The sequence below is a fragment of the Peromyscus maniculatus genome, chromosome 6 (genome assembly GCF_049852395.1).
Source record: "Peromyscus maniculatus bairdii isolate BWxNUB_F1_BW_parent chromosome 6, HU_Pman_BW_mat_3.1, whole genome shotgun sequence".
NCBI classification, from domain to species: Eukaryota; Metazoa; Chordata; class Mammalia; order Rodentia; family Cricetidae; genus Peromyscus; species Peromyscus maniculatus.
Window position 1 is genome coordinate 35,554,715 of NC_134857.1, and position 24,706 is coordinate 35,579,420.

The following is a 24,706-nucleotide window of genomic DNA, read 5'->3' on the forward strand; positions in this document are numbered from 1 at the left end:
AACGAACTGGAAGACAGCCAGTTATAAGAATACAAGAAGGAAAGATTTAATAATAAAACTAGATAACATAAAAATGGGCATCACTGAATTACCCTTTAAAATGAAGAACTGACTTAATATTGAAGAAAAATAAACAATAAGGGACTGTCAGTGTCTACGGTCACATGCGCCAACATCTGACAAACGTGTAATAGAGAAGGAGCAAGCCATCAATGCATCTACAAACTACCTGCACGAAGTCAGCCTGCCGAGCGTCCAAGGGCACAACTGAAGAATCGTGTGAGGCCAGAACCTCCCGCAGCAGAGTGAGTGTCTGATTCAGGGCAGAACTGGGTCCAAGGTCAGGTGGTGGGAGCTCAACCTGGACAAAACAACAGTTTACTTGCCGCCCATGTTTTCTTCAGAAGTTCAAAGACACAGAGGGCCCATGATAAAAACCAACACATGTCTAATGTATTAAACCTAACACATGTCTAATGTATTAAAAACTCACAACCTATTGACAGTTAATTTTGAAGTATGCTGCTCAGAGTGACAAGGTTTTTTCCAGCCTACCCCAGAGTTATTATTATAACTTTCTACATTAAAGCTCAAGAATTTGAGAAAAGTTGGTGTTTACTTGAATTACAGAATTATATTTGTTACATATTTAATATAACCTGGTTTTATTTTGTTTGTAGCCCAAACTGTAAGAAATCCCCACAGCAGTGGTATCTATCACTGAGAAGCATCATCCACTCTCGGAGCTCAGTGTCAGGTTGGAGCTCTTGACTCCGTTCTCTATCAAGGGCCCCTGGAGGACTCCAGGTTGACCCAGAGGCTATGCACTTGGAGAAGTGGTTCACAGAAAATAAGTACCACTAAAATTCTGACTAATAAGTTTAAATCCTGGATCTACCCCTTAAGTCACTGTGTGACCTTGGGAAGACTAAGTTCTCAGAGCATCAGAGGGACTCTAGAGGAGTGGATGGAGTCCTGCATCAGCTCCTGACCAGAACCCAGTTCCCTCAGGAAGTGGAAGCTAGGTCTAACATGTCACTGCTGCTTGGAAGCACCACCAGAGGGACCCTGTGAACTTTCTTTTTGCTCTTAGTTCTTTTTAATTCAAAAAAGAACTTATGCAAGTATGAGATTCTGCTTATAAATCTTTAAAAAGATATCAGAGTACTTTCAACTTTAACAGAAAAGTACTGGAAATGGAACAAAATTTGGCAATTAGAAGTTGTAAGAAACTGTAGCCTTGTGTCAGACAGAAAAAGAGAAAACTTTTAAATGTCAGAATTTATTTAAGAACTTTCCATACATAGAAGTGAATGAGTAACTGACATCAGTAGGAATGGCAGAGCGACCTGTGGAGATACTTTCTTTGATGAAGGTAATGTTAACAAGAGAAAGCTAAGAGACACATGAGCAAACAAGAAAACATGGTCCAGGACAACCAAAGCAAAGGATGGAAACAACTGCCACAATAGACACAACCCCAAACGCTACAGGTGAACACTATAGCTGCAATGGGAACTTCACTGCAGGGGTTCAGCAACAGATGTGAGCAGGCACAAAAAGTGGCCACTGCAACGATCTGGTCTGCGGAGCAGGAAGAAATGAGTGAAATGAAAATGAACAGAACTCCATGGGACCCCATCACCAACCTCAGCATAATGCAAAGTCCAAATAACAGAGAACAAGGAGCAAGAGGTATCTGAAGAAACAATGGAAGATGAACACTGATCTCAATGGTCAAGCAGGTGACTGAATCTCAACATAAATCTGTAGTGGTCTCCATGGAGACAGCATAACTCAAAAGAGAGGGCCTGGGGAGATGGCTCAGTGGTGAGGAACACAGGCCATTCTTTCCACAGCACCTAGATTCAATTCCCAGTGCCCACATGGTGGCTCACAACTTTCTGTAACTCATTAAGATTAGCAACCAATGTGTCACCAGAATGCACTAGATGTCATCTACTTAAGGGTTGGAAGAAGTAAAATGTCAGCCAAGAATTCTATTTCTGGGAAAAGTAGTCTTGAGAAAGCAGGAGAAAACGGTACTACCAAGACAAAAACTTTTTTTTAGTAGTTTTTGTTTGTATTTTCTTTTCCTCTTTGTAAAAGGAAAGACAACTTCATAAAGAAAAAGTTCTAAATTATGTTGGTGGGCACATGATGTAGTGCATTGCTATCTGTGATAATACCAGCACAAGAAAGAACAGAACTGTATAGGAGGAAGGAAGCAAAGGCGTCATGGAGAGATAGGGGGATGAAGACTCAGACATACATAAAACAGAGCGAACTAAACAAATTCCACACTCAGGAGGTCAGCCAGAAGTAAATGGTTACATATACTAATCAAAAGGCAAACACCTGAGGATGAATCAACTTTTTACAAAACCACAATCAAACTGCATGTAATCTTCTAACAAGTTCAAAGGAAAGGACATAAAATAGAGACTTTGCAACCAGCCAAATGAAAGCTAGCATAGCCACACTGTAAGACAAAACAGCAGTAAGAGGAGTATCTCTAGAAATAAAGGCCATCTTCTGATAAAAAAGGACCATCATGGGATGGAGGATACAAGAGTTACCTCCATAGAAGCATCTAGCAACAGAACCCTGAAGCTGACAAAGAACAATTATTCCTGCTACAGAACTCTGCTTGACTTGCAACGCTAGGTTATACAGGTCTCTCAGGTTTTGTTGTTTGGGTGTACTCCATGGAGTTTTCTACTCCCGGTCATAAACGTTCATATATGTCTATGACACAGAAGACAAAGCTGCATCATGGGAAGGTGAAACAATGAAACTGTTTGAAAAACATCTTGTAAGAGTTTCCAGTTTCACAGTGTCACATTGGCTCTCACTTAAGAGGATTAAGCTCCTCTTAGTTACACATATTTGGAAAACTGTATTGAAAAATGCTTAAAAATGAAATATTTAGAAAACAAGATAGTGAAACTCACCTTGAGATTTTTCTCCAATTAGGATATAGTTATGAAAATCCAGAAAGATGAACTCTAACCTGAGGTACACTAAGCTCCCCTAACATGAATTTGAAGGGGAAAAAAAAATCACTGCAGTCAAAACATGAAAGCAGCCCATTCAATGCTGCAGCTCCGGGAGGCGGAGCACACCCACCTTGTCCATCAGTTTACTTGCATGGAGACTCAAACTGTTGAAGAATATTTTTTTGCTTAGCAAGTGCATTTCTTCAATTGTCGTCAGTAGAGTAGCTGCACTGTTTCCAACGATGCCACTAAAGCAAAGAATATTTCATTTCAGATCGCAAAACAAAAGCCAACACAATTCAGCTCACTGAGCACAGTGCTTTAAAGAGATCTAAATATGGAGGCTGGAGAGAGGCACAGTGAATAAGACTGCTTGTTTTCAAGCTTGAGGGGCTGAGTAGGAACCCCTAGCACCCACATAAAAGCCATGCATGGCTGCATGTGCCTGTGACCCCAGCACCGGGAGCCCCAGGAGCCCTGTGACCAGTCTAAAAGGCAAGCTGCAGGTCCTCAAGGGAATAAGGCAGACAGTGACAGAGGAAGTCACCTGCCATTCTCCTCTAGGCTCCTCATGCAGAATGGCCTATGTCTCACACACACACACACACACATACACACACACACACACACATGCCACACGCACATACATACACCACGGTGTGACAGGAAGGGAGATACTAGGATACTAGGAGATTGACTGACCTTGTAACAAAAACAGAAACAGATAGAAATAGGAGTGTGTGTGTGTGTGTGTGTGTGTGTGTGTGTGTGTGTGTGTGTGTGATCTATTCACTAAAAATAATCAGTCTAGTTTCATAAAAATGTCGGTTTTCTTTTCATTTGAGAAAGGGGATTAAAAAGGCAACGAAACAAACTAAGTTTGAGCATCCGTAGTATGAGAATCTGAAATGTGAAACTGTGTACAGCACTGTTTAGAAAGCTTCAGATTTCAGAGCACTCAAGATCTGGGTATTTCGATGAGTGATGTTGGATTGCTAAAGGCTTTTGTAACTAGCCCACAATTCTGGTCCCAAGCATTCTGGGTAAGGTTCAGTCAACCTGTACCGTGCTTCCAATACTTCATAACATATTTTAGCAAGGCTGTGAGTCAGAAATGATACCTGTGAAATGCACACCAGACAAGCATCTTGATTACACAGCAAAGCCTGGCTTTAATTCTAAAAAAGACAATCAATAGCTCTTACTGATTTGATAATTAGGTTGCATAATACTGAGTTCTTTTCATTAAAACTAACATATCCTATCAACACCTTATCTACAAACTAGTTACTCAACTTCATACAGCTGCTTTAAATAGCAGTGTATTTAGACTAATTATGAAGCTCATCTATTTTGAAATAATTGACTATATTAGCTTATTTGTTAATATTCAATTTTCTATTAAATAGATTATTAGATCCATCCAACAGATTTCTCACTTTATTGCAAGGAGATAAGTACGTAAACTTATTTTCCTCACTGATATACCGAAAAAGATTTTAATTTTAATACATTTAGGTAAGACACATGGTTTCCAATGTTATAAACTTACTTTTCTGGAGAGCAGATGAAGCTATGTCTATGTTATCATTCAAGCGAAACTAAATGCCAATAAAGAATCGAGGACATTGGTGCCCAGATGACATAGTTCACTCATTATGTCCTAGTCTACCCATATGCAGTGGCTCTGGTTGTCATGGATCTCATTTACTAAAGCTGCAAGGCTTACTTTGTAGACCTATTTCGTTATGTACGTTGAATGTGTGTGTAATGTGTGTGTCTGTGTGTGTGATTCTGTGTGTGTCTATCTGTGTGTGTGTCTGTTTCTGTGTGTATGTGTGTGTCTGTATATGTATCTGTGTGTGTGCTGTGTATGTGTGTGTGTGTGTCTGTGTGTGTGATTCTGTGTGTGTCTATCTGTGTGTGTGTGTCTGTCTGTGTGTCTCTATGTGTGTATGTGTATCTGTTGTCTGTTTCTGTGTGTATGTGTGTGTCTGTGTATGTATCTCTGTGTGTGCTGTGTGTGTGTATGTGTGTGTGTGTGTGTGTGTGTGTGTGTGTGTGTGTGTGTGTGTGGTTATGCATGGAAAAGGAAAGGAGAAGGATGCAGGCCCCAAGGCATACAGGTACACTGAACATGCAAGGTCTCACACGATACACACAGTAGAAAAAGGAGTGTATTCTGACAACAGAGAAACACTCCAGGGCATGCAGCACATTTACTCTTCAGTTACCTGACTGTATGGTGGTAAAACTTGAGGAGGTTAGAGATTTTATACAATAAAACTGCTCCAGGTTCAGCAAGTATTACTTGTTCAATTCGAACCTATGGAAACACGAAGAAAAATTCCTGAACATTTATTTCTTAAAAGTATGCCTTTTCTTCATTAATGATGGGGTATAAACAACATAAAAGTACTCAAGAGACAATTTCATTATTGTAGCAATCACAAAATGCTTCCTAAAGAAACTTTGCATATTAAGTCATGAGTTGAAAACACTTTAGTATAAATTCTTAAAAAAGACTCATTATCTGCAACCTTTGACTCAAAGCAGGTAATACTGAAAACCAGGGCAGGGCCACTCTGCAGTCTGGCACCACAGCATAAGTAGATCTAGTTGAGACTATCTGCAAAAGCAGCACAGCATTCCTAACACAGATGCTTAGTCGGCACCACTCATAAGAAGGGAAGAAAAAATTCCACCTGCATCACACCATTTGTTCCTGTTAGCAGAGACTGGGAAAGCCATGAACGAACACCGACGTATCTGTCCAGATGTACGGCTACTGGGCAGGAGGAGCAAGATCTAGTTGAAGATGAACTTACTCTTCCCAGCATCTTCTAATTAACTCCTACCACGCACTGCTCTCTCCCTTAGTCAGCATCCCCTTGTTACCAATGACGCTCACACCATCTATTCTGTCTGTCCTTACGCTGCTACTCCTCTGATTATCTTTCTGCTTTCTAAACACAGACACTGTTTCTTACATCCTTCAATCTCTGCAGCATCTGGTACAAACCTGCACACATGTTCAACAAACCCTTTCAAAGTTAAGGTTTCTCTGTTCTTTGATTTCAGGATATAATACTGTTAGCAAATATATGTGTGCATTGTATATGTAACATTTTACAAAGGCCTCTTTAGTTATGGAGATTAATTTATCTTCATATTTGCATGTTAATGAAAGTGACTCCTCTTTGGCAAGAGGCAATAAGACAAGGAATGACATTTATATTTTAAAATCATCAATTTCCATTTGAACATCTTTCTTGGCGTGTGTTGCATGTAAGTGTGAATACCCTTGCATGCCTATGTAGGGGCCAGCAACCTACATATGGTGTCTTCCTGAATCACTCTCAACCTTGCCTTTTGAACAAGGTCTTTCACTGAACCTAGAGCTCACTGGCTAACCAGACTGCTTGTCAACAAGCTCCCATGATTACAATGACAGTATATCACTAAAAATGGTGTTTTTAAAATCTTAACACAACTATTAAACTACAAAGGCCATTAATTATAGACAGATGGAGACATCAATTCTTCATTCCTACTCCCTTCAGAAAGAAAGTTGAGAAGAGCAGATGGTAGACAAAAAAGAAAGGGAAGAGGGGAAGGAAGGAAGACAGAAGAAATGATAGAACCCACCTCTGTCAGCCCGAGCTCTCGGGAAAGTGGCACCCTGGAGTCACAGCAGAGACAGCACAGAGAACCTGGAAAGGTAGTGTGACAAATGCCACACAAAGAAACACCCTTCTCACAAAGGCCACAAAAGACACCAGCCATTCAGCAAAACCAGAAGTCTTAGGGAAAATGCAATCTTTGTTACAAGAGGACAAAAAAACCAAAAAAACAAAAAACTACAAAAGAGACTAAGGATGTGAGGGCAGCAGGGGGCTGGGAGTTAGACTGGAGATGGTGCTGGAGAACTGTCCTTGGCAAAGCTTGAGAGCAGAGAGGAAGTGTGGGGCACAGATCCAACATCCAAGCACTTGGTGAACCACCGTCCTTCTTAGAGGGACAAGGGAGACGTGGGGAGGTGCTTAAAGGGGTAGATGGGATGCAGGAAACCTAACAGCAGCAAAGTCAGGACACAGGGGACACGGGCAGTGCTGTCCTGTTAATGCCAGAGCAAGGATGGGACAGAGGGGAGGGGAGGAGGGAGAAAGGGAGGGAGGAAAAACCGACAGGCCCCTGTGTCCTGACCTCTGTCTAGGCAGAGTACAATGCCTATTCCATGCCATGTGCTACCCAGCTCCATTTCCCATGCCTCTTATCTCTGTCTGTACATCTATTTTCACAGAATGCAAAATTCGAGGAGGTCCAGTGCACATGGCACGTTAAAGATTTTATTAGAAGAGACGGAACATTTATGGGAAGGAAGGGCTGTAACCCATGGACCTGAAGAGGGCAGACTCACAAATCCTGGTTCCCCTGGCCAGGAGTCTTACTGTGAGTCTGATGCTGAGGAGACAGCATCCTACATACAATGGAAGTCATTTTAAACAGACTACAGAGTTCTTAAAACAAAGAGACAAACAAACAAACAAACAAACAAACAAACAAAAACACCCTGGAAATCAACAGGCTTCTGTGCTAGCTATTTTTTGTCAACATGACAGTAGCTAGAGTAATTTTGGAAGAGGGAACTTCAAATGAGGAAATCTCCCCCTAGACTGGCCTGTGGACCAATCTGTGGGACATTTTCTTGACTGAAGATTGATGTGGGCAGGCCCGGCTCACTGTGGGCGATGTCACCCATGTGCAGCTGTTCCTGGACTGTAAAACGATCGGGCTGAAGAAGCCCTGAGAGCAAGCCAGTACACAGCACCCACCCACGGCCTCTGCCTCAACTCCTGCCTCCAGGTTCCTGCCCTGACTTCCCTCAGTGATAGAGTGTGATGTGGAAATACAGCAAAATCAACCATTTCCTCCCAAGTTGCCAGTGATCATAGTTTTATCACAGTAATAGAAGCCCTAACCAAGAGAACTTTCATTTTAACAAATACTGTTCTTAGGGATGTGCTTGCTTTATCTCTAATGTAAAATTCATTCTTCTTAACTTTTAAGCAGCTAAATATCTCCTAATAACATGATAATAGATGTTTGGGCTGCTAAGTAAAGTTGTAGGAAAATAAAATTTTGGGGTGGTGGTGTTAAGACAGGGTATCTCTGTGTCGCACACACCGGCCTCCAACTTACTATGTCGCCCAGGTTGGTCTCACGCAGTATCTCCTACATTAGCCTCCTAGAACACTGGGGGTACAGGTACAGACCACCACGTTTGGTAAGAGCTTAATTTTACTCTAACTCTTTTAACAACTGTTAGTAGTAGACAAAGCAAGTAAAATGTATATGGATTATGACTGTCTGAACATCACACTGGCAGGAAGTATTTCATTTGGTGGAAAACATAAAATAATAACAAGTACTTATTATCAAGTTATGGTAATATTTGAATTTATCAACATAATAAACTGTCAAAAGGTAGGTCATCCGAGGTGTGTTTGCCTGGATCAAAACACCAAAGAAAACCTTAGAAATAGAAAATATTCAGTTTATGATAAGAATACATCATAAAACTTAATGTCTATATACTAAGGGGAAGTCAGTCCACTGCCAAGCTTTCTTTGAATCCATAATGGGAAGAAGTCTGTGGCGGGTGTGTGCAAGCACCGCGAACCACACACCCATCTGCCTCCCACAGCCCCCAGTGTCCACAGGAGGCACTGAGAGCAGGGCCTGTGGGAGTACACTGTAGCACAGAAGAGCTGAGGACCGGGACAAGAGCAGAATGTGTTCTGAACCTGCAGACTCCAGAGTCCGCCCCCACATGGCAAGCAGTTCGGCAGCAACAGCCACAGGTTAATGTGCTCATATTTGGACTAATCATTATTGATTAGGATGATAAGCAAAAGGCGGCACTATGCTCCAGGCAATCCAGTGACACACTCATTCATTTGCTTTTGTTCCAATCGAAGGCTGTCCTTGCTCGCTTAACAGTGACACAGGAAGTGTAACCTAGAGGTCAGCTGAATGTGAACTAGCTATTCCCACTTTCTTAGGGAGCAGGCAATGCTTTCAGCTTAAGTGCATTTTAACAGTCTAGTTGATGTGTTAATTTGACAAAATTGTGGCTCGATTTCAAGCTGTTACTTATCAATTTCTCTGAACTAAGAACAAGTCAATACTTTGGTCAGATACCTGAAACCACAAAACCCTTTACCTTTAGAGGCCGACACACACCCTCAGTGATATGTCCAACAACTTCTTGAATATTTTCTTCAACACCTAAAATTAAGTACAACATAATTATTTTTCCCAAGTTATACCTAACTTCTGTAAGTTTTAAGAACTATTGATCAAGAATACTTATGATTAATGTCATGTATGGCATTTAAAATAAATAGCAACATTTTGTTAATCCTAATTTTTGATATGTTTCTTTTTTATTTAAGGAATTTTTTTAATTCATTTTATATACCAACCATGAATTCCCCCACTCAGCCTCCTCCTGCTCCCCTCCAGCCTTTCCCACCCTGGCCTACCCTCCCACCCCCTCGAGGTCTCCCATGGGGAGTCAGCAAAGCCTGGTACATTTAGCTGAGGCAGGACCAAGCCCCTCCCCCCTGTATCAAGGCTGAGCCAGGCGTCCCAGCACAGGTAATAGGCTCCAGAAAGCCAGCTCATGCATCAGGGATGGATCCTGATCCCACTGCCAGGGGCCCCTCAATCAGACCCAGCTACACAACTGTCTCCCCTATGCAGAGGGCCCAGTCTGGTCCCATGCATGTTCCACAGCTATGTGACATGTTTCTAATGGTGCTGGTAACTAGTATGTGTCTATAAAATGCTGATAATTAGTGTGAATGATGAGCAACAAAATGCATTCTGTTGTAGAATATTATTTTAAGATGTGCTACATTTGTTTATGCTGTGGAATATTTGTTTAATGATGCGAAGAAGTGCTGCATTCTTTTCTGTTGTATTTGTTTAACTCTGTGAAGCTGTGTTACTGTGCCTGTCTAAAACACCTGATGGGCTAATAAAGAACTGAACGGCCAATAACAAGGCAGGAAAAAGGATAGGTGGGGCTGGCAAGCAGAGAGAATAAATAGGAGGAGAAATCTGGGAGGAGAGGATTGAGGAACGAGAGAAGGAGAGAGGACTCTAGGGGCCAGCCACCCAGCTACACAGCAAGCCATGGAGTAAGAAGTCAAGAAAAGTATTTAGAATAGAGGAAGATAAAAGCCCAGAGGCAAAAGGCAGATGGGGTAAGTTAAGAAAGGCTGGCTAGAAACAAGCCAAGCTAAGGCTGAACATTCATAAAAAAGAATAAGACTCTGTGATTTATTTGGGAGCTGGGTGGTGGGCCCCCAAAGAGTAAAGAGTGGGAAAAAAGCAACTACAGAACCCTTTTGTGAGGAAACTGAGAGGGACACAAAGCAAGCCCCACACGAGCCCCATGAGCTGGAAGAGATAGGGAAGGCACAGCAGGATGGTTCTGCAAATGCCTCACTGGAGGCACAGTGTGGCTAACATACGAGAGTGGACGGCTGAAAACTGACCATGCCACCCCAGGAAACACTGGCATTGCTGCGTGCCGATTACCACCAAGCACCATGCAATCATAAGGTGAGGCAGACAGGCAACCACTTCCATTTTCAGAGCGAGGCTCAGAATTCAACCTAACAATAACTTATCTCCAAACCTCTGAACACTGTCTCTCACATAGACTCTTCTAAAGGCACCTTTAAGGAAACCCTTCTCTACCATCCCCAAATCCCCTTTAGAGAGGGGGTGGGGCCTCACTATGTAGCCCTGGCTGGCCTGTAACTCTAGCACTCAGAAGGCTGAGGCAGGAATGGCAGTTTGAGGCCAGCCTGAGATACACAGCAAGACCATGTAAGACCATGTTTCACACAAACAAAAAGTACAAACTTCGTACCAATCTAAGACATATGCTTCATCAAATCTCAATACCGAAGAGCTGAGTTTGTGACCTAAGTGCCACCATCAACTTGTATGTGGCTTCTCCCACAAACCATTTCATGAGTCACAGTGATGTACAGCTACTCTACACCACCCAGTCAGATGATACTAGAAACAGCATTTCTCTCTACTTCCATCAAAATCAGAACACCTTAACTTACACACTAAACCCCCAGGCTCTAAAAGAAGTGTCTTTTAATGCTTGATCTCATCAACTTGACTACATTTTAGAATCATTCAAGACACAAATATCTGGGTATATCTGTGAGGGCATTTCCAGAGTAGTTTAATTGAGGCAGAAGACTCACCCTAAATGTGGACTGGGCCCAAACTGATTCAAATGGGGGAAAAGAACAAGAGTGCCCAAGGCACACCAGCATCATTACTCTGCTTCTGACTGTGGACTGCCATGATGGAGCTCCAGCATCATCTCTCTCCGGTTCCTCACCGTAGATCACTATGATGGAGCACCAGCATCATCTCTCTCTGGTTCCTCACTGTCGACCACTCTGATGGAGTCCCTGCATCATCTCTCTCTGCTTCCTATCTGGACTGCTATGACCAACCCCCTCCCACTCCTGCTCCCATGCCTTCCCTGTCCCAGTAGAACTCTTTCCTTCTATTATTGCTTTTGTTGGCAGTTTTATCACAGCAACCAAAAAGGAAGCTAACATACCTCTTAAGGAAGTTATAACTAAGAAAATTAGAAATTTTATAGACATCAGCAACTCTAGAATATAGTCATTGTTCCCCCTTAAAACCCAAACAAACATTTTAAGCATCTATGGTTAATTATCAAAATAAAGAGCTTTAGAACAGTCCCCTGAGAATGAAGAGTCTGGGTGGCAGAAATAAAACAGTACAGCTTAGTGATATAAGGAACACTCAGCCTGTTCACTGCATCCTTGCCTCTAAGCGTGATGCTGAGGGTCTGAGCTAATGTATGCTGGGCATTCCAGCCCTGTCTTAACAGAGAGCAGCAGTCTAGTAGAAGGAAAGCAGACCCTAAGCAACAGATGACAGCAAAGAAGTCTATTAAGCAGAAATGAGGCAGGTGTGTGTGTGTGTGTGTGTGTGTGTGTGTGTGTGTGTGTGTGTGTGTGTAAGAACAGCTGGACGCTTATGTGCCATCTAAGTGTGAAGTGTTTATCTCAGTGAAGACAGCAACGGAAACACAGAAGCCACGTACATTTTCTCTATTAAGCATTAGCAATAACTGTCAGTACACTGACCCTGTGCAGTTACATGCTTTAAGAGAGCTTCCAGATGTTCCTTCTCAGAGGCAGTAGCTTGATGGAGCCATGCCAGCATATCTCCCACATACCTAAAGAAAAACCACCTGTTAGTAAAGATGTCCCAGGGAAAGGTGTCAAATCCTCTACCAGTGTCAATTACTGTACCTCAAAGGGTCGTGGGAGTGCATTTCAATGGGTCTAGGTGTACCTCCTGGTCCTCCTCTTGTGAGAGCATCAATAAACCCTCGAACAACAGTACTGCGCCTGGCCGTCCCAAACTCATCTAAGGTATACCTAGAAGAAACACATTATGAGAGAAGTAGCTACGTTTCCCTAACAGACTCCTCGCTCCATGCCTAAGATCAGCAAGACAGGAAAGCTTCATTAGGTTCACACTCCTCAAGCAGCACTATCTTGAGACCAAGAGTGACAAGTAAGTTTAGTGTGCTGAACATTCAATCCACAGGTACAGATCTTGCTCCTTCAAGAAAAGAATGCTTGGGACGAGGCAGTAGTAGAGGAAGCAGCAATAGCAACAGCTGGCTTGGCTTCATGGCAGCTAAAGCATGATGCTCCAAAGTTTACAGAAAGCCACATACTAGGTCCCAGAAGCTGGTTAGAATTCTACAGCCCAAACACCAGGGCTTTTCCCCCCATATTAAAATTTTCTCCTTATGTTACTATAATTTAGCATCAAATACTGACCCAAAATTGCTACTAATTTTAAAAGCTTATTTTGACTCCAATGAGACATATTAGTTCACTACATTTATTAACTGGCTATCTATGAACAGTAAATATCCTTTCTCTTATATCAGAAGTCACCCATTATGGCTGAAAATGGGGGAAACTTTTCTATAGTAGAAGAACTGACAGAGAAAAAAAAGCTACATCTAGAGTACAGGGCAATCTGGGATAGTTTGTGGGGATGGCTGGAATCAGATCTTGTTTCCTAATATAACTGCCACTCTTTATACCCTCCAATTAAAAGTTATCATTTTTAAGAACACAGCAAAAAATTAAAAACTCCACACCACCATTTTTAAAATCCCTAAACAATCTTTTACCGGCCTAAATATTAAGAATGAATTCAATAACTAACAAAATTTACCAAAGTTTCCCCAAGTCTGTTCCAGGAGAATTATTTTCTCAGGCTACATTGTTTTCTTTATTATGTTGTAGACATAATAAGACATCCATGTTCTATTAAAAATAGGAACATTGTTGGGTGTTTTATTATTTATACCATTTCCAGCTGAGAGGAAGTGGGTGATATGACAGACAGCTAGTTTTATGAACACGGACTTCTTCTGAGGACTGCTCACTCTAGTTCTGAGATCTCTGCAGAATGCAGAGTAGCAGAGGGAAGGGAAATGCACGGACCAAGCAAAGCTTTGTTACAATACACAAATGCTTCATTCACTTTCTGTACTTTAAGACAATTTCGAACCAAACAGTTCATGTTTGTTTTCTTCTCTGGGCTCTTTGATCACACACATTTAAACCAGACAAATCTTTCTGGCAATCTTACCAACTGAAACTTCCTAGATGATCCAATGAGTGATACCCATCATAACAACACCCCCAAACCTTTACCCTTTTAAGCAGAAAAACCCCAATCTTCCTTCCCTAGACCCCATATATAATAAGGTAATGTCTGTTTCTAGGACTGGGGCCATGATACCAGAGACAAGTGAATCCACTCAGTGTTCTCAAGGGAGTATGCTTATCAGGTGTGGTGAACACTGGGATTTAACCTGTATAGTAACACGAAGTCCCATTTAATGTTAAAGTTAATCATCCTGCAGGATAAACATAATTTAAGAAAAACAACATGAAGCTGTTAGTCATGGAACATCCATCTCAGAGACAGATACAGCTAAAAGGACTTTTCCAACAGGGGTCAAATTTTCAAAATGTAGCTTTTATAAGAGTGAATAATCAAAATACACAAATATTCTAAACTTGTCAAAAAAGCAAATTAAAAGAAAAGAATACTGTAGAATCTCCTTTTTGGAATGCAACACAAATTCATAAAAAAAATAAATAAATAAAAATGGATCAGTTTTGTACAAGTCGCCACATCCTGAGGTAACTTGTACTGTTCAGGTTTACTAAAGGTGAAGAGCTGGCAATTTGTTTTAAAAACTTCAATTTATACTCAGCTTTGTAAGAAAGATCTGGACACTGCTGTTCCGTTTTCGTTTCTGTTGCTGGGATAAAAACACCCGGCAACTTTGGAGAGAAAGGAGTTTTTAGCTCACAGTCCATCTGCTCTGGAAAGTCAAGGCAGGACTGGAAGCAGGTCACGGCACATCCACAGACAAGTGCAAAGATGCACACTGCTGCACGCTCACTGCCTCCTGGGCCGCTTCCGCCCAGTGAGCCCTCTTCCTCTTACACAGCTCACACCGGTCTATGCAGTGTGCCACCACATCCATGTGGGCTTCTCATCTCAATCAATAGTCAAGGTGATCGATCCCATGGCAACCTGGCACATCCATGGCCAGCCCGACACACAATTCCTCTTTCCAGGTGGTCCCAGTTTGTGCTGAGTTGACAATGAAAACTGACAGGTACAGTGGTTTATTAATGTAACACCTCAGAATTACAGTTACAATGACTAAGAAACACAAGATAGGCAACTTTCTCAAGGACTTCAATTGACATTTTCTTGAGAGGGCTACACACTGCTGAGATGCAGTTCATACACTGCCCTCTGCTGGTTAACAGGAAGCACCCACAGCCGTCAAACACACTAAGAAAGATGATTACATAAGAAAAGGCGGATTTTTCTTTCTTAGCCTTCACCACAGGCTGCTGAATGGCTGGGCTCTGCAGGCTACTTTCCTACTCAATCTCCAACCATCTCCGACAGCCTTCCTGATTCTATTACTACCCTGCTGGTTTGTGCTTCTCAGAGGTCTTTGCTCTTTTCCTCTGCTGTCCGGTTGGCTCCACAGACCCCTGCTTTCTGCCCGCCTCCCACTGGCTCGAAATGTCTGGCATCCACGCTGCACTAAGCATTAGTTAGGCACCCAACAGAATGAGGAGGCCCTCCAGAGCTTCGTAAAGCTGGCACTGTTACTCTCCTCATCCTACCTAGGAAACTAAACCTCACAGAGGCTCAAGGCCTTGTTAGGGATATCTAACTCAAGAATCCACTCTAAAAGCTCAGTACTTGGGTCTGGGAAGATGGCTCACTGATAACAGGACCTGCTACACAGCCATGAGGATCTAGGTTCAGGTCTCCAGTACCCATGTAAAAAGCCAGGATGGCCGGGCGGTGGTGGCGCACGCCTTTAATCCCAGCACTCGGGAGGCAGAGCCAGGCGGATCTCTGTGAGTTCGAGGCCAGCCTGGGCTACCAAGTGAGCTCCAGAAAAGGCGCAAAGCTACGCAGAGAAACCCTGTCTCGAAAAACCAAAAAAAAAAAAAAAAAGCCAGGATGACGATGCACACCTGAAATCATAGGCCTGAGGAAGCAGAAACAAGAGGCTCCTGCAGTTCACTGGCTGGCTGGTCATGCTGAATGTGTGAGCTCTCGATTAAGTGAGGGACCCTGCTTCACAGAACAACATTAATAATAACAACAATAGTAATTAGGTGAGTGAGAAGACATCCAGCATTGACCTCTATGACATAAATCAGTCTAGGTGCCCATCAACAGATGAATTTGGTGCATATACATCACAGAGCATTAATAACAACAAAGAAGTATGAAACTTTTCCCTTTTCAGCAAAATGGATGGAAGTGAAGATGTCATTTTAAGCAAAATAAGCCAAGTTTAGCAAACTATGAAAATAATTCCCCACCTCTAAAAACCCTTGCTCTGCAGCAAGGTCTACCAGGAATTGAATGGGGGCAGTGGAAGGAGGCCAGACTGATGTTACTAATACACACTGTGTGCTAGCATGGAAATTATCAGTGTCCAAAATACACGCGGCATTAAAAAAATATTAACTTCTGAACAAGGATAAATCTGCAGCCAATGCAACGCTTGCTTAAAACCAAGCACACATGTCTGAGGAACTATAAGTCTCTGACAGACAGTCATTGCCAATACTATCAGGTAGGAGTGACCTCGAAGCTGCTATCAGTAGTCAGCACCAGCTTGTCATAGATGCACATTAACTCGCAGCCAGTTCACACCTCTCCAACCAATTCACATCTTCACACCGTCTACCTACTCTAAGTGGAGTATTCTGCCCTCCTCCCAGAAAACACCTTTTCAACCTGAGACTCACTGTATACTCTTTCCCTTAGGAAAGGCACCCTGAAGGTCACCCTCCTCTCCTATCACGGGACACCTGGGTTACACAGCACCAGGAACATGGCATTCAGACTATCAAAGACACATCCTATTATAATCCATTTGTTTAAGTTCTAGGAGCCTGAGAGAAGCACCCAGAACAGGACCTATCCTCTAACATGCACTTGTAAGCTTCATAGCCATACTGTCATCAACAGGGCTGGCACAGCGTTCGTGTTCTGTGATGTAATTGTGATAAATACTTCAAACATCGATGAAAGGGGACCCTGCAAGGGTCTCTACGACAGGTGACTGTGAGCAAGTGGGTGGCTACGGATGAAGCCCTGGTCATCTCTCACAGCATTAACACTTGCTGTCCTTACAGCTCATGTTCATTCTGCTCCAGAGCTTTAAAAATGCACGTTTGTTTTAATATTAAGATAAGAGAATTCAAAAATCAACAAATTAAAATGCATGGGGTTCCTACCCAAAGCATTAATATGAAGACCTTAGATGGCATACTTACAAGAGCAAAGACCTGGACCTTTTTAAAAAATGCCCATTGATGGAACCCTGGCTGTGAATACTCTTTTTTCATCTCAGTGTAACCACATTATACAATCTTTACATAACTGCATCCTCCCAGGGCTGTGTGGCTATAGGAGTTTTAGTGATGTACAAGTCTAAGGGAGTTAATGAGATGGCAAACTGGCTCAGCCACCTGGCGCCACATAACTAAGAGACAGTCATACTGCAGGGAGGGACACCCTGGTCTTCCCCTTATTACAGGCAGCATCCAATAACCCGGTGCTCCAATAACACACATGGAGTAGTGAAGCGTCACTGAGCGTCACAGTGACATGAATCGGGTAATGCTACAATAAGGTTACAATCAAAGACAAAGCAGTAAGTCTTACTTGTATAAGACAGGCCTGTCCTGCAGGGCTTCCATGGCCTGAGTTAACACTGCAGACACATCACAGGACTCTTGTGTCAATGCTCTGCATTCACCTGGAACATAACCAGCATTATAACTTCTGCTATCTGTTCACACTTCCAGCTCTTTTCTTCAGAAGCAATCGCTATCTCATTTTACACCTCAGATTTAACTAAAATGTGCTTGCAAATCCCTACTATGTTCAAAGAACTGAGGAAATTCCCAATCTTTCAGACTCATAGAGGTGGTTCATTCCCAGCACACGATGACTGAAAAATGCTGAGGCATCTTAACATGGCTCTACCACTCCTGGGAGCCAAGGCTGCACAGCTGGCCAACACCAGCTTAGATGTTAAGGAAGCACAAAACAAAACAAAACAAAAAACTGAGGCAATGTCCTGCCTTTGAGGAAGTCCAGCCACAGGATAAAACAAACGTGAAGTTATATAATGAAACAGCAGCATATCAATGCATCACAGTTAGTCACTGTATCACAGTGGGTGTGGACTGCTCCAGGGGGCACAGCACACAGAACCTCGTGTAGTCTTGAAGACTGAGACAAGACCTGGATACAGAGAAAGACAATGTTCCAGATGGGAGCAAACCATACAAACAAGAAGAGGTAGAGAAACAAGGAATCTAGACCTTAAACCAACAGAGCAGAGGACTGGGCATCAGTACAGTGCAGTGCAGGTACAGCCAGCTAACTGCATTACCTCCAGCCCTTGCTCGGGTCAGCTGATAATACCTAAGATACTGCACATTCACATGACACTCTTGCTCAATGAAACCGTTTTCTCCGATTTAACACAGTATTTTGCAAACACTTACTAAAACATTTTAAAAGCAAAATGTTTTAGTCAATCTTGCGGGACTTCCAGGGCCTGAGTTAACACTGGAGACACACCACAGGACTCCTGTGTCTAGGTAAAATAACCTCTTAAGTTACCCGCACTCAAGTTCCTGGAACCTGTAAATGTTACTGCCTTATGTGGCAAAAGAAACATTGACGATGGACTGAAAATTAAAAACCTTGATGCTGGGGAATTTTCTCAAACTGCCAAAGTAAGTTCAAGGTAACCTAAAATAGAAGAGGATGCCACAACAAGTCAGAAAGGAAAATGGGAGTGAATTGGACAGACATGTGGGCTTCAAAGGTGGAAGACAAGGCTGAAGACGGATCACAAGACAAAGCAAACAGGTAGGAACCCTTAGTGACAGACAGCAAGGAAAACTCAAGACTTCATCCTTACAAATGTAAGCAACCCAACTAGTCCAACAGACAGACAAGGAAGGAGAGAGACTACGTGACACGCCCTTCCAAAACTAATGTCATGGTGAGAACCAGGCCTGATTTCCGCCAGACCACCAAAATGACACACTGATCATTCTATCTCATCAGTGGACTGGAAATGAATCCAATGTTTGTAACACTAAAGCTACATAAGTGGCACGAGCTGCCCAATCAAATGCTGCCTTCATTTATTTATTCTAGGGCAGAAGCACCGTCTTTGCAGTTTTCCCTTAGAGAATATATCGTCGTCACTTATCCCACTCTTCGGCAATGTTCTGGATAAAAACCTAAACACGGTATGTGAACATGTAGAGTTTGCTCTGCTTTGTAAGAAATATAACTGGGACTGAGAGATGGCTCAGCAGTTAAGGTACAGACTGCTCTTAGAGGTCTCAGCTCAGTTTCCAGCACCCATGTTGGGAGGCTCACAACCACCTGTGACTCGAGCTCCAGGGGATCCAACACCCTGTCCTGGCTCTGCGGGCACCTGCACTCACATGTGTGCTCTGCACACACATATACAAACACGTCTGAAGAAGTCGGATAAGGCCAAGGGAACTTTCATGGATTAAGTACTAGTGTGAATGAAAGAATCACTTACTCTGAGCCCATCGGTAAAGTCTTTCATAAGCCGTTTCTTGAAGCAAGGCCATCTGTTCCATAATTTCCAAACTTAAGTGAAAATTAAAGAGATATACAATGTAAACTTTAGCCAGCAGTTAGATCTAAGAATCTAATTATTCATGTTTAATTACATGACAGTTTGGCCCTTAAAGTTTTATCATTTTATGGAATTTTTTCAATCATTTTTTACAATTAAATAAATGTTAAATATTAATTCCATCAGTTAATTCCAACTCTTCTTTTAGTCAAATATATAAGGCAATGAACTTTCCCAAAGGCAAGTGAAGATTAAATTCCTATTTCACAGACTATAGTTTCAAAAGGAACCTAGAATGACTCTGAAAATTTACAGATACAAGCAGCAACGTGATTGGCTTACCAAGCAGCTACTCACCCTGCTGTCTGCTGGTTGGTTCGCAACAGAACTTTGACATCATTATGAATCTGTTTCACTCTTCCTAATGCCTTGAAAAAGTCCTTTAAAATTAAAAATGTCATTAAAAAAAAAACCAAAAAAACTGTGTCTTCAGGAAAACTATACTGCCCTGAATTAAAAATCACTACAAAGGTGAAACAAAATCCTACCACTTATAATGAAGTCTTATGTAGATTTCAACTGCAATTTTATAGAAGGCATAGTAAGTATTTCTTCACATTTTAAGAGCAACATTAATTATGTTCGGGCTTTGAAGGATGAAAACATATAAAATGGCAGCCTCTTAAAATAATTCCTTTGAGAAAATCCCAACAACATGGAACCACAAAGCATGATAACTCTGCCTACTTCATACAAGTTGACACTACGCTGCTAGAAAATTCAGATAAGTAACATATGCTTAATAAATAAGGTATATTTGATAATCAAAGATTTAGAAAATCCCAAGGTCTACTCAGGTTCACAGTAGAATTTGTCTAGCTTTGTCTTTGCTCACTTTAAGCTTTAGCTATTTGGATAAACTAAGCCATACAAGAAACCTGCCATATTCTATAATGGTGTGTCTGGTCCCCCAAGAAAGTTTAGACAAAAGTTTCCATTCTCTCAGGAGCTTGAAGAAAGTTCCCCCTTGGTAAAAGGAATCACTCTTAACTCCAGCAAGAGGAACTTGTGGCCCTTCCATTAACATATGACTGGTGCCTATTAACTTGTCAGGGTCAACGCTAGCTTCCTTAATCTCTGCTCACAAGCCACCCCAGCTCACATGTCCCCTTTCTCTCATTTAATCCTATGTGCAACTATAGAGTATAAAAAGTGTAACAAACAGCATGCTGGTTCCCAGTAATAGAAAGTTTGTAAAGACTAAGGAAGTCCCTGTTCTCAGGAAGCACACAGCTGAGTAAGGACTGTAAGCCTGAAGACACCGTCTAAACAGAGTAGCCCTGGATACTCAAGCCCAGCCCAGCCCTGCAATCACTGGACCACCTTATGTCTCCTCTACATATGCATCTGTGCTCCCTCACCAGGAGATAAGAACAGAAAATGCTCATTAAACAGACAGGACTCTGCTCGAGGAATACACTGGAGCCTTGGGATTTAGGAGACAAGACTCCTTTCTGGACAAAATAAATGTCTTTAAGAAAAAAAAGAAAATAGCCTTTGAGAGGTTTTATGATTCTTTCATTCAGTCTGCAAAGTGTGACAAAACATAAAAAAAAAAAGATGAAAAGCAAATTCCAATTTAAGAAAGACAGAGTTATGAAAGTAAGCAATGTATCATTGTCCTAATCAAAACAGGGGGATGAGGAAAACATGTATATGCATTGTTTACCCTGAAAAAGGTGATACAACAGGCTAAATCCTGTATTCCATTTCAGAAATAGTCTTTGTAGATCAGGCTGACCTCAAACTCAAGAGTCACCTGCCTTTGCCTCCTACATGCTGGGATTAAAGGTGTGTGATACCACTCCAAACTGGATAAATACAGAATATTCTTTTAAATCTAGATCTACATATACAGTTTGTACAAGAATAGTGAACAGGTAAACTAGTTCACAAAGGATCAGAAGTGAAAAGAAGGGGTAATGGAGGTTTTTTTTTTTTTTTAAAGTTATGTTGTACTTTGACTTAAAAAAACATGTATAACTTCAAAATAAATAAAACCCAAAACTAATTAAAATACATGCCTTAACTTCAAATTTAGATGGGAAAATTAAGTCTTGAAAAATCTCATCTTCTCTGTAGCATTTGTAATTGCTACGCTTAGTAGCCAGCACACGTACCTCAGTGACAGGGCCGCCTCTTGTGCCTCGGAGAAGAGCCATCTCCTCAGAAGTCAGCTGGAACTTGGATAAAAAGGCGTCTGCTACTTGTGCTCTAATTTCTAATCTTTGGCTAGAACAACAAGAAAAATGAAGTACATTATGCTTTGTCCAACTACAAAGCAAATGATATCCCTGACGTGGTAGCTTATCAAATTAAACAAAGCTGTGCAAGATTCTCAACATCTCTGAAAGCCTTGTTTCCACCTCAGACATTGCAGGGTCATCAGCAGGCACGTGATGAAATCATTCCAAGCTCATCAGGCATGCAAGTGATGTAATTTGCTGATACTGCTCTGCCCTGCATGTCTGCACACAGTAAAAGCTATTGTTTATTATGTAAAGGGAGAAATATGTTCACAAATGGTACCTGTATTACTAACTAAGAGCCGCTTACAAAGGCTAATTTCTAAGACAAAAGTATGCCCTTGATTTCAAGGAATTCCTCTTAGTTATTAATATATCCTAAAGGTTTTCACATGAACCACAACACAAATAAAAATCAGTTGTGTGTTTTTATGTTACAATTTATTTTATTTTTATTTGTTAGAATTAATGTCTGTTAGAATGAGAGGTCAAGGACTTGTGAGTCAAAAAAGCCATGTCTCTATTTTGGCCTTCCTCACTTGTGATGGCTATTCTTGGTTATCAACTTGACTACATCTGGAATTATTTAAAACCCAAATAACTTGCCATACCTGTGAAGCATTTTTTCTTAATTAAATCATTTGAAGTTGCAAGACTCATTTCTAATCTGGATCTTTGAGGTGGGAAGACACACCTTTAATCCAGATCTTTTAAGGTAGCTTCCTACCTTAAATCTACCTTTTATCTGGACCACACCTGCTGGGAGTCCATACAAAGGGCATGGAAGAAGGAAGCTCTCTGTCTGTTTGCTCTCGCCTTGCTAGCAAATCCATCCTTCACTGCATTAGAGCCTACTTCTTCAGAATTCCATGGTATACTGAAGACCAGCTAAGACTGGTGGAATAAACAACTCTGGATTCTTGGAACTTCCATTCATAGGCAGCCATTGTTGGGTTAGCTGGATCACAGCCTGTAAGTCATTCTAATAAATCTTTCTATATAGAGAAATTTATTCTATAAGTTGTTACTCTAGAAAACCTCTAATACACCACTCTTTCTGCTTGACAATAAAAACAATATTATAAACTATACAATCTGGATGTAACATAAGTGTGGTAGCTGGCAATTAGGAAAAGGCATGCTCTAGACTAGGAGGCAGCCTGCAGGGACCAGAGGACTGGAAAGGGTTTCCATCTAAAGGCCAGTCACTGCCTGAGCTCCCTGAGCAGTCACTGCCTGAGCTCCCTGAGCAGTCACTGCCTGAGCTCCCTGAGCAGCAACTCAACACTTCCGGTGCCTGAACCCTGGATCTGGAGCTATATACAGCTGGGCACAGTGGCACATGCCTGTTATTACAACACTATCGAGGCAGGGAGACAGGTGGATTGAAAATCTGAGGCTGGGATATATCTGTGGTAGAGCCCTTGCTCAGCACATATAAGACCATCAGTTGGATCCCCAGCACCACCAAAAATAAAAGAAAACCCTCACAGTATTTCACCAGTAGTATTCAAAGAGTAGCAATGTTCTACATTAAAAACATTCTGTTGAGAATTACAAAGATAAGCATTAACACCATTCATGTTCATGGCAGGACATGTCTACCTTGTGTTACTTGTATCTTTATGAAAGACTTTAAATTCACCAAGTCAATGCCCCTGGGATGAACAACATACATTTTTAAAAGGGAAACAAAATCCAGATATTTTCTTCAAACAATAATGTAACCCCTTCATTAATTCTACACAGAGCTAAAAGGTATATATGTCCTACTATACAAAAGTCATCTAATGTATTTTATTTAACTTTTAGACAAAGCACCAACCCTTGTCACACAGGTTAAAAGTAATTACAAAGCATCATAAAATTGCTTGAAACAGTAGAAATTAACCATTTTACTTATAACCTTCTTTGGAGGTATTTTTAGACTTATCTTGGCATCAATTATTAGGCACAAAGGAAAATCAATCTCCCAGTGGTTTCAATCATTAAAGTAGTGTTCCTGCCATCTTGACTGATCATGTGCCGATCATTACAACCGATTCCAAATAGTGGTGACCTCTACTCCAAAACAGAAATAATCTCTCAAACTGAGAACCAGGCATCATGTTCCCAATGGCTGTTTTTATGTTAAAGTTACGACTAGATAAAGCTTAGGAACTAAGGTCCTCTGTGAACCTTGAATCACAGTACCCATTATTTTCACTTTGACTTAGTATTATTTACAACTTTCCACTTAATCTGCATTAATAAGGAGGTGACTGTATAAAGAAAAACTTACCTTTCTGATTGAAGCTTAGTGGTTTTTACTATTAAATCTTGAGTCTGTTCTTTTGCTGCCTGAAATTATAAATACACCACACATCAGTATATTCCAATCTCATAAAACTACTATCACCACTTCCCGGAATTCAGACAAATGAACACAAATGACAAAGAGCTCAGAAGGCCCCTGTAGTTGGCATCGATGTTTCAAGGCTCAGGAGCTACCTTTCTAAGAGGCACTCTCTCAGAGTTCTCAGCACACACACACACACACACACACACACACACGCACGCACGCACGCACGCACGCACGCACGCACGCACGCACGCGAGCGCGCGATGCTGAAACACAGAAGAAGACCGTGTCCCAATGCTCTCTAGAGAAGCACAAGTACTGGGAAAGCCATCTGAGGGCAAGGACACGGCTTCAGTGGTGGACTGCTGAGCGGCATACCAGAGACTCCTACACTGAATCACTGGTCTACAGCGGGTACAAAGCTCAACAGTGCAGGGGATGGGAATGAAGTCTCAGAGCCGGAAAACACAGGCCCTGGAGACAGACCTGGTTGCTTCTGCTCAACTTTCATGCCAAGCAATGCTTCCCGTGACCACCTTTTAAGCCAGAGCCCAAAACTCAGAAGTGAACTTGGTGAGCATCACACTATCCAAAAATCAGCCAGTCATCTTTGAGGCAGATTCCAAAACGGCAGAAGTGTGCTCAACAGGAGTCTCAAAACCCCTAACTATAAAACACGACAAATATA

The 24,706-nt window shown here is 41.8% G+C and overlaps 1 protein-coding gene across 1 annotated transcript in view; it reads right to left on the reverse strand.

Moving 5' to 3' along the window:
- Positions 1-24,706, reverse strand: part of Cog6 (component of oligomeric golgi complex 6) — a 49,073-nt gene that overhangs the window by 17,005 nt on the left and 7,362 nt on the right. Inside the window, exons 4-14 of the mRNA XM_006977585.4 lie at positions 23,959-24,017; positions 21,552-21,663; positions 19,729-19,811; positions 19,312-19,382; positions 17,397-17,490; positions 12,392-12,520; positions 12,224-12,315; positions 9,226-9,290; positions 5,234-5,325; positions 3,130-3,247; positions 230-361 (exon numbers count right to left, since the gene is read on the reverse strand). Coding sequence (XP_006977647.1) covers positions 230-361; positions 3,130-3,247; positions 5,234-5,325; positions 9,226-9,290; positions 12,224-12,315; positions 12,392-12,520; positions 17,397-17,490; positions 19,312-19,382; positions 19,729-19,811; positions 21,552-21,663; positions 23,959-24,017 — 1,047 coding nt within the window. The remainder of the gene's footprint in view (positions 1-229; positions 362-3,129; positions 3,248-5,233; positions 5,326-9,225; positions 9,291-12,223; positions 12,316-12,391; positions 12,521-17,396; positions 17,491-19,311; positions 19,383-19,728; positions 19,812-21,551; positions 21,664-23,958; positions 24,018-24,706) is intronic.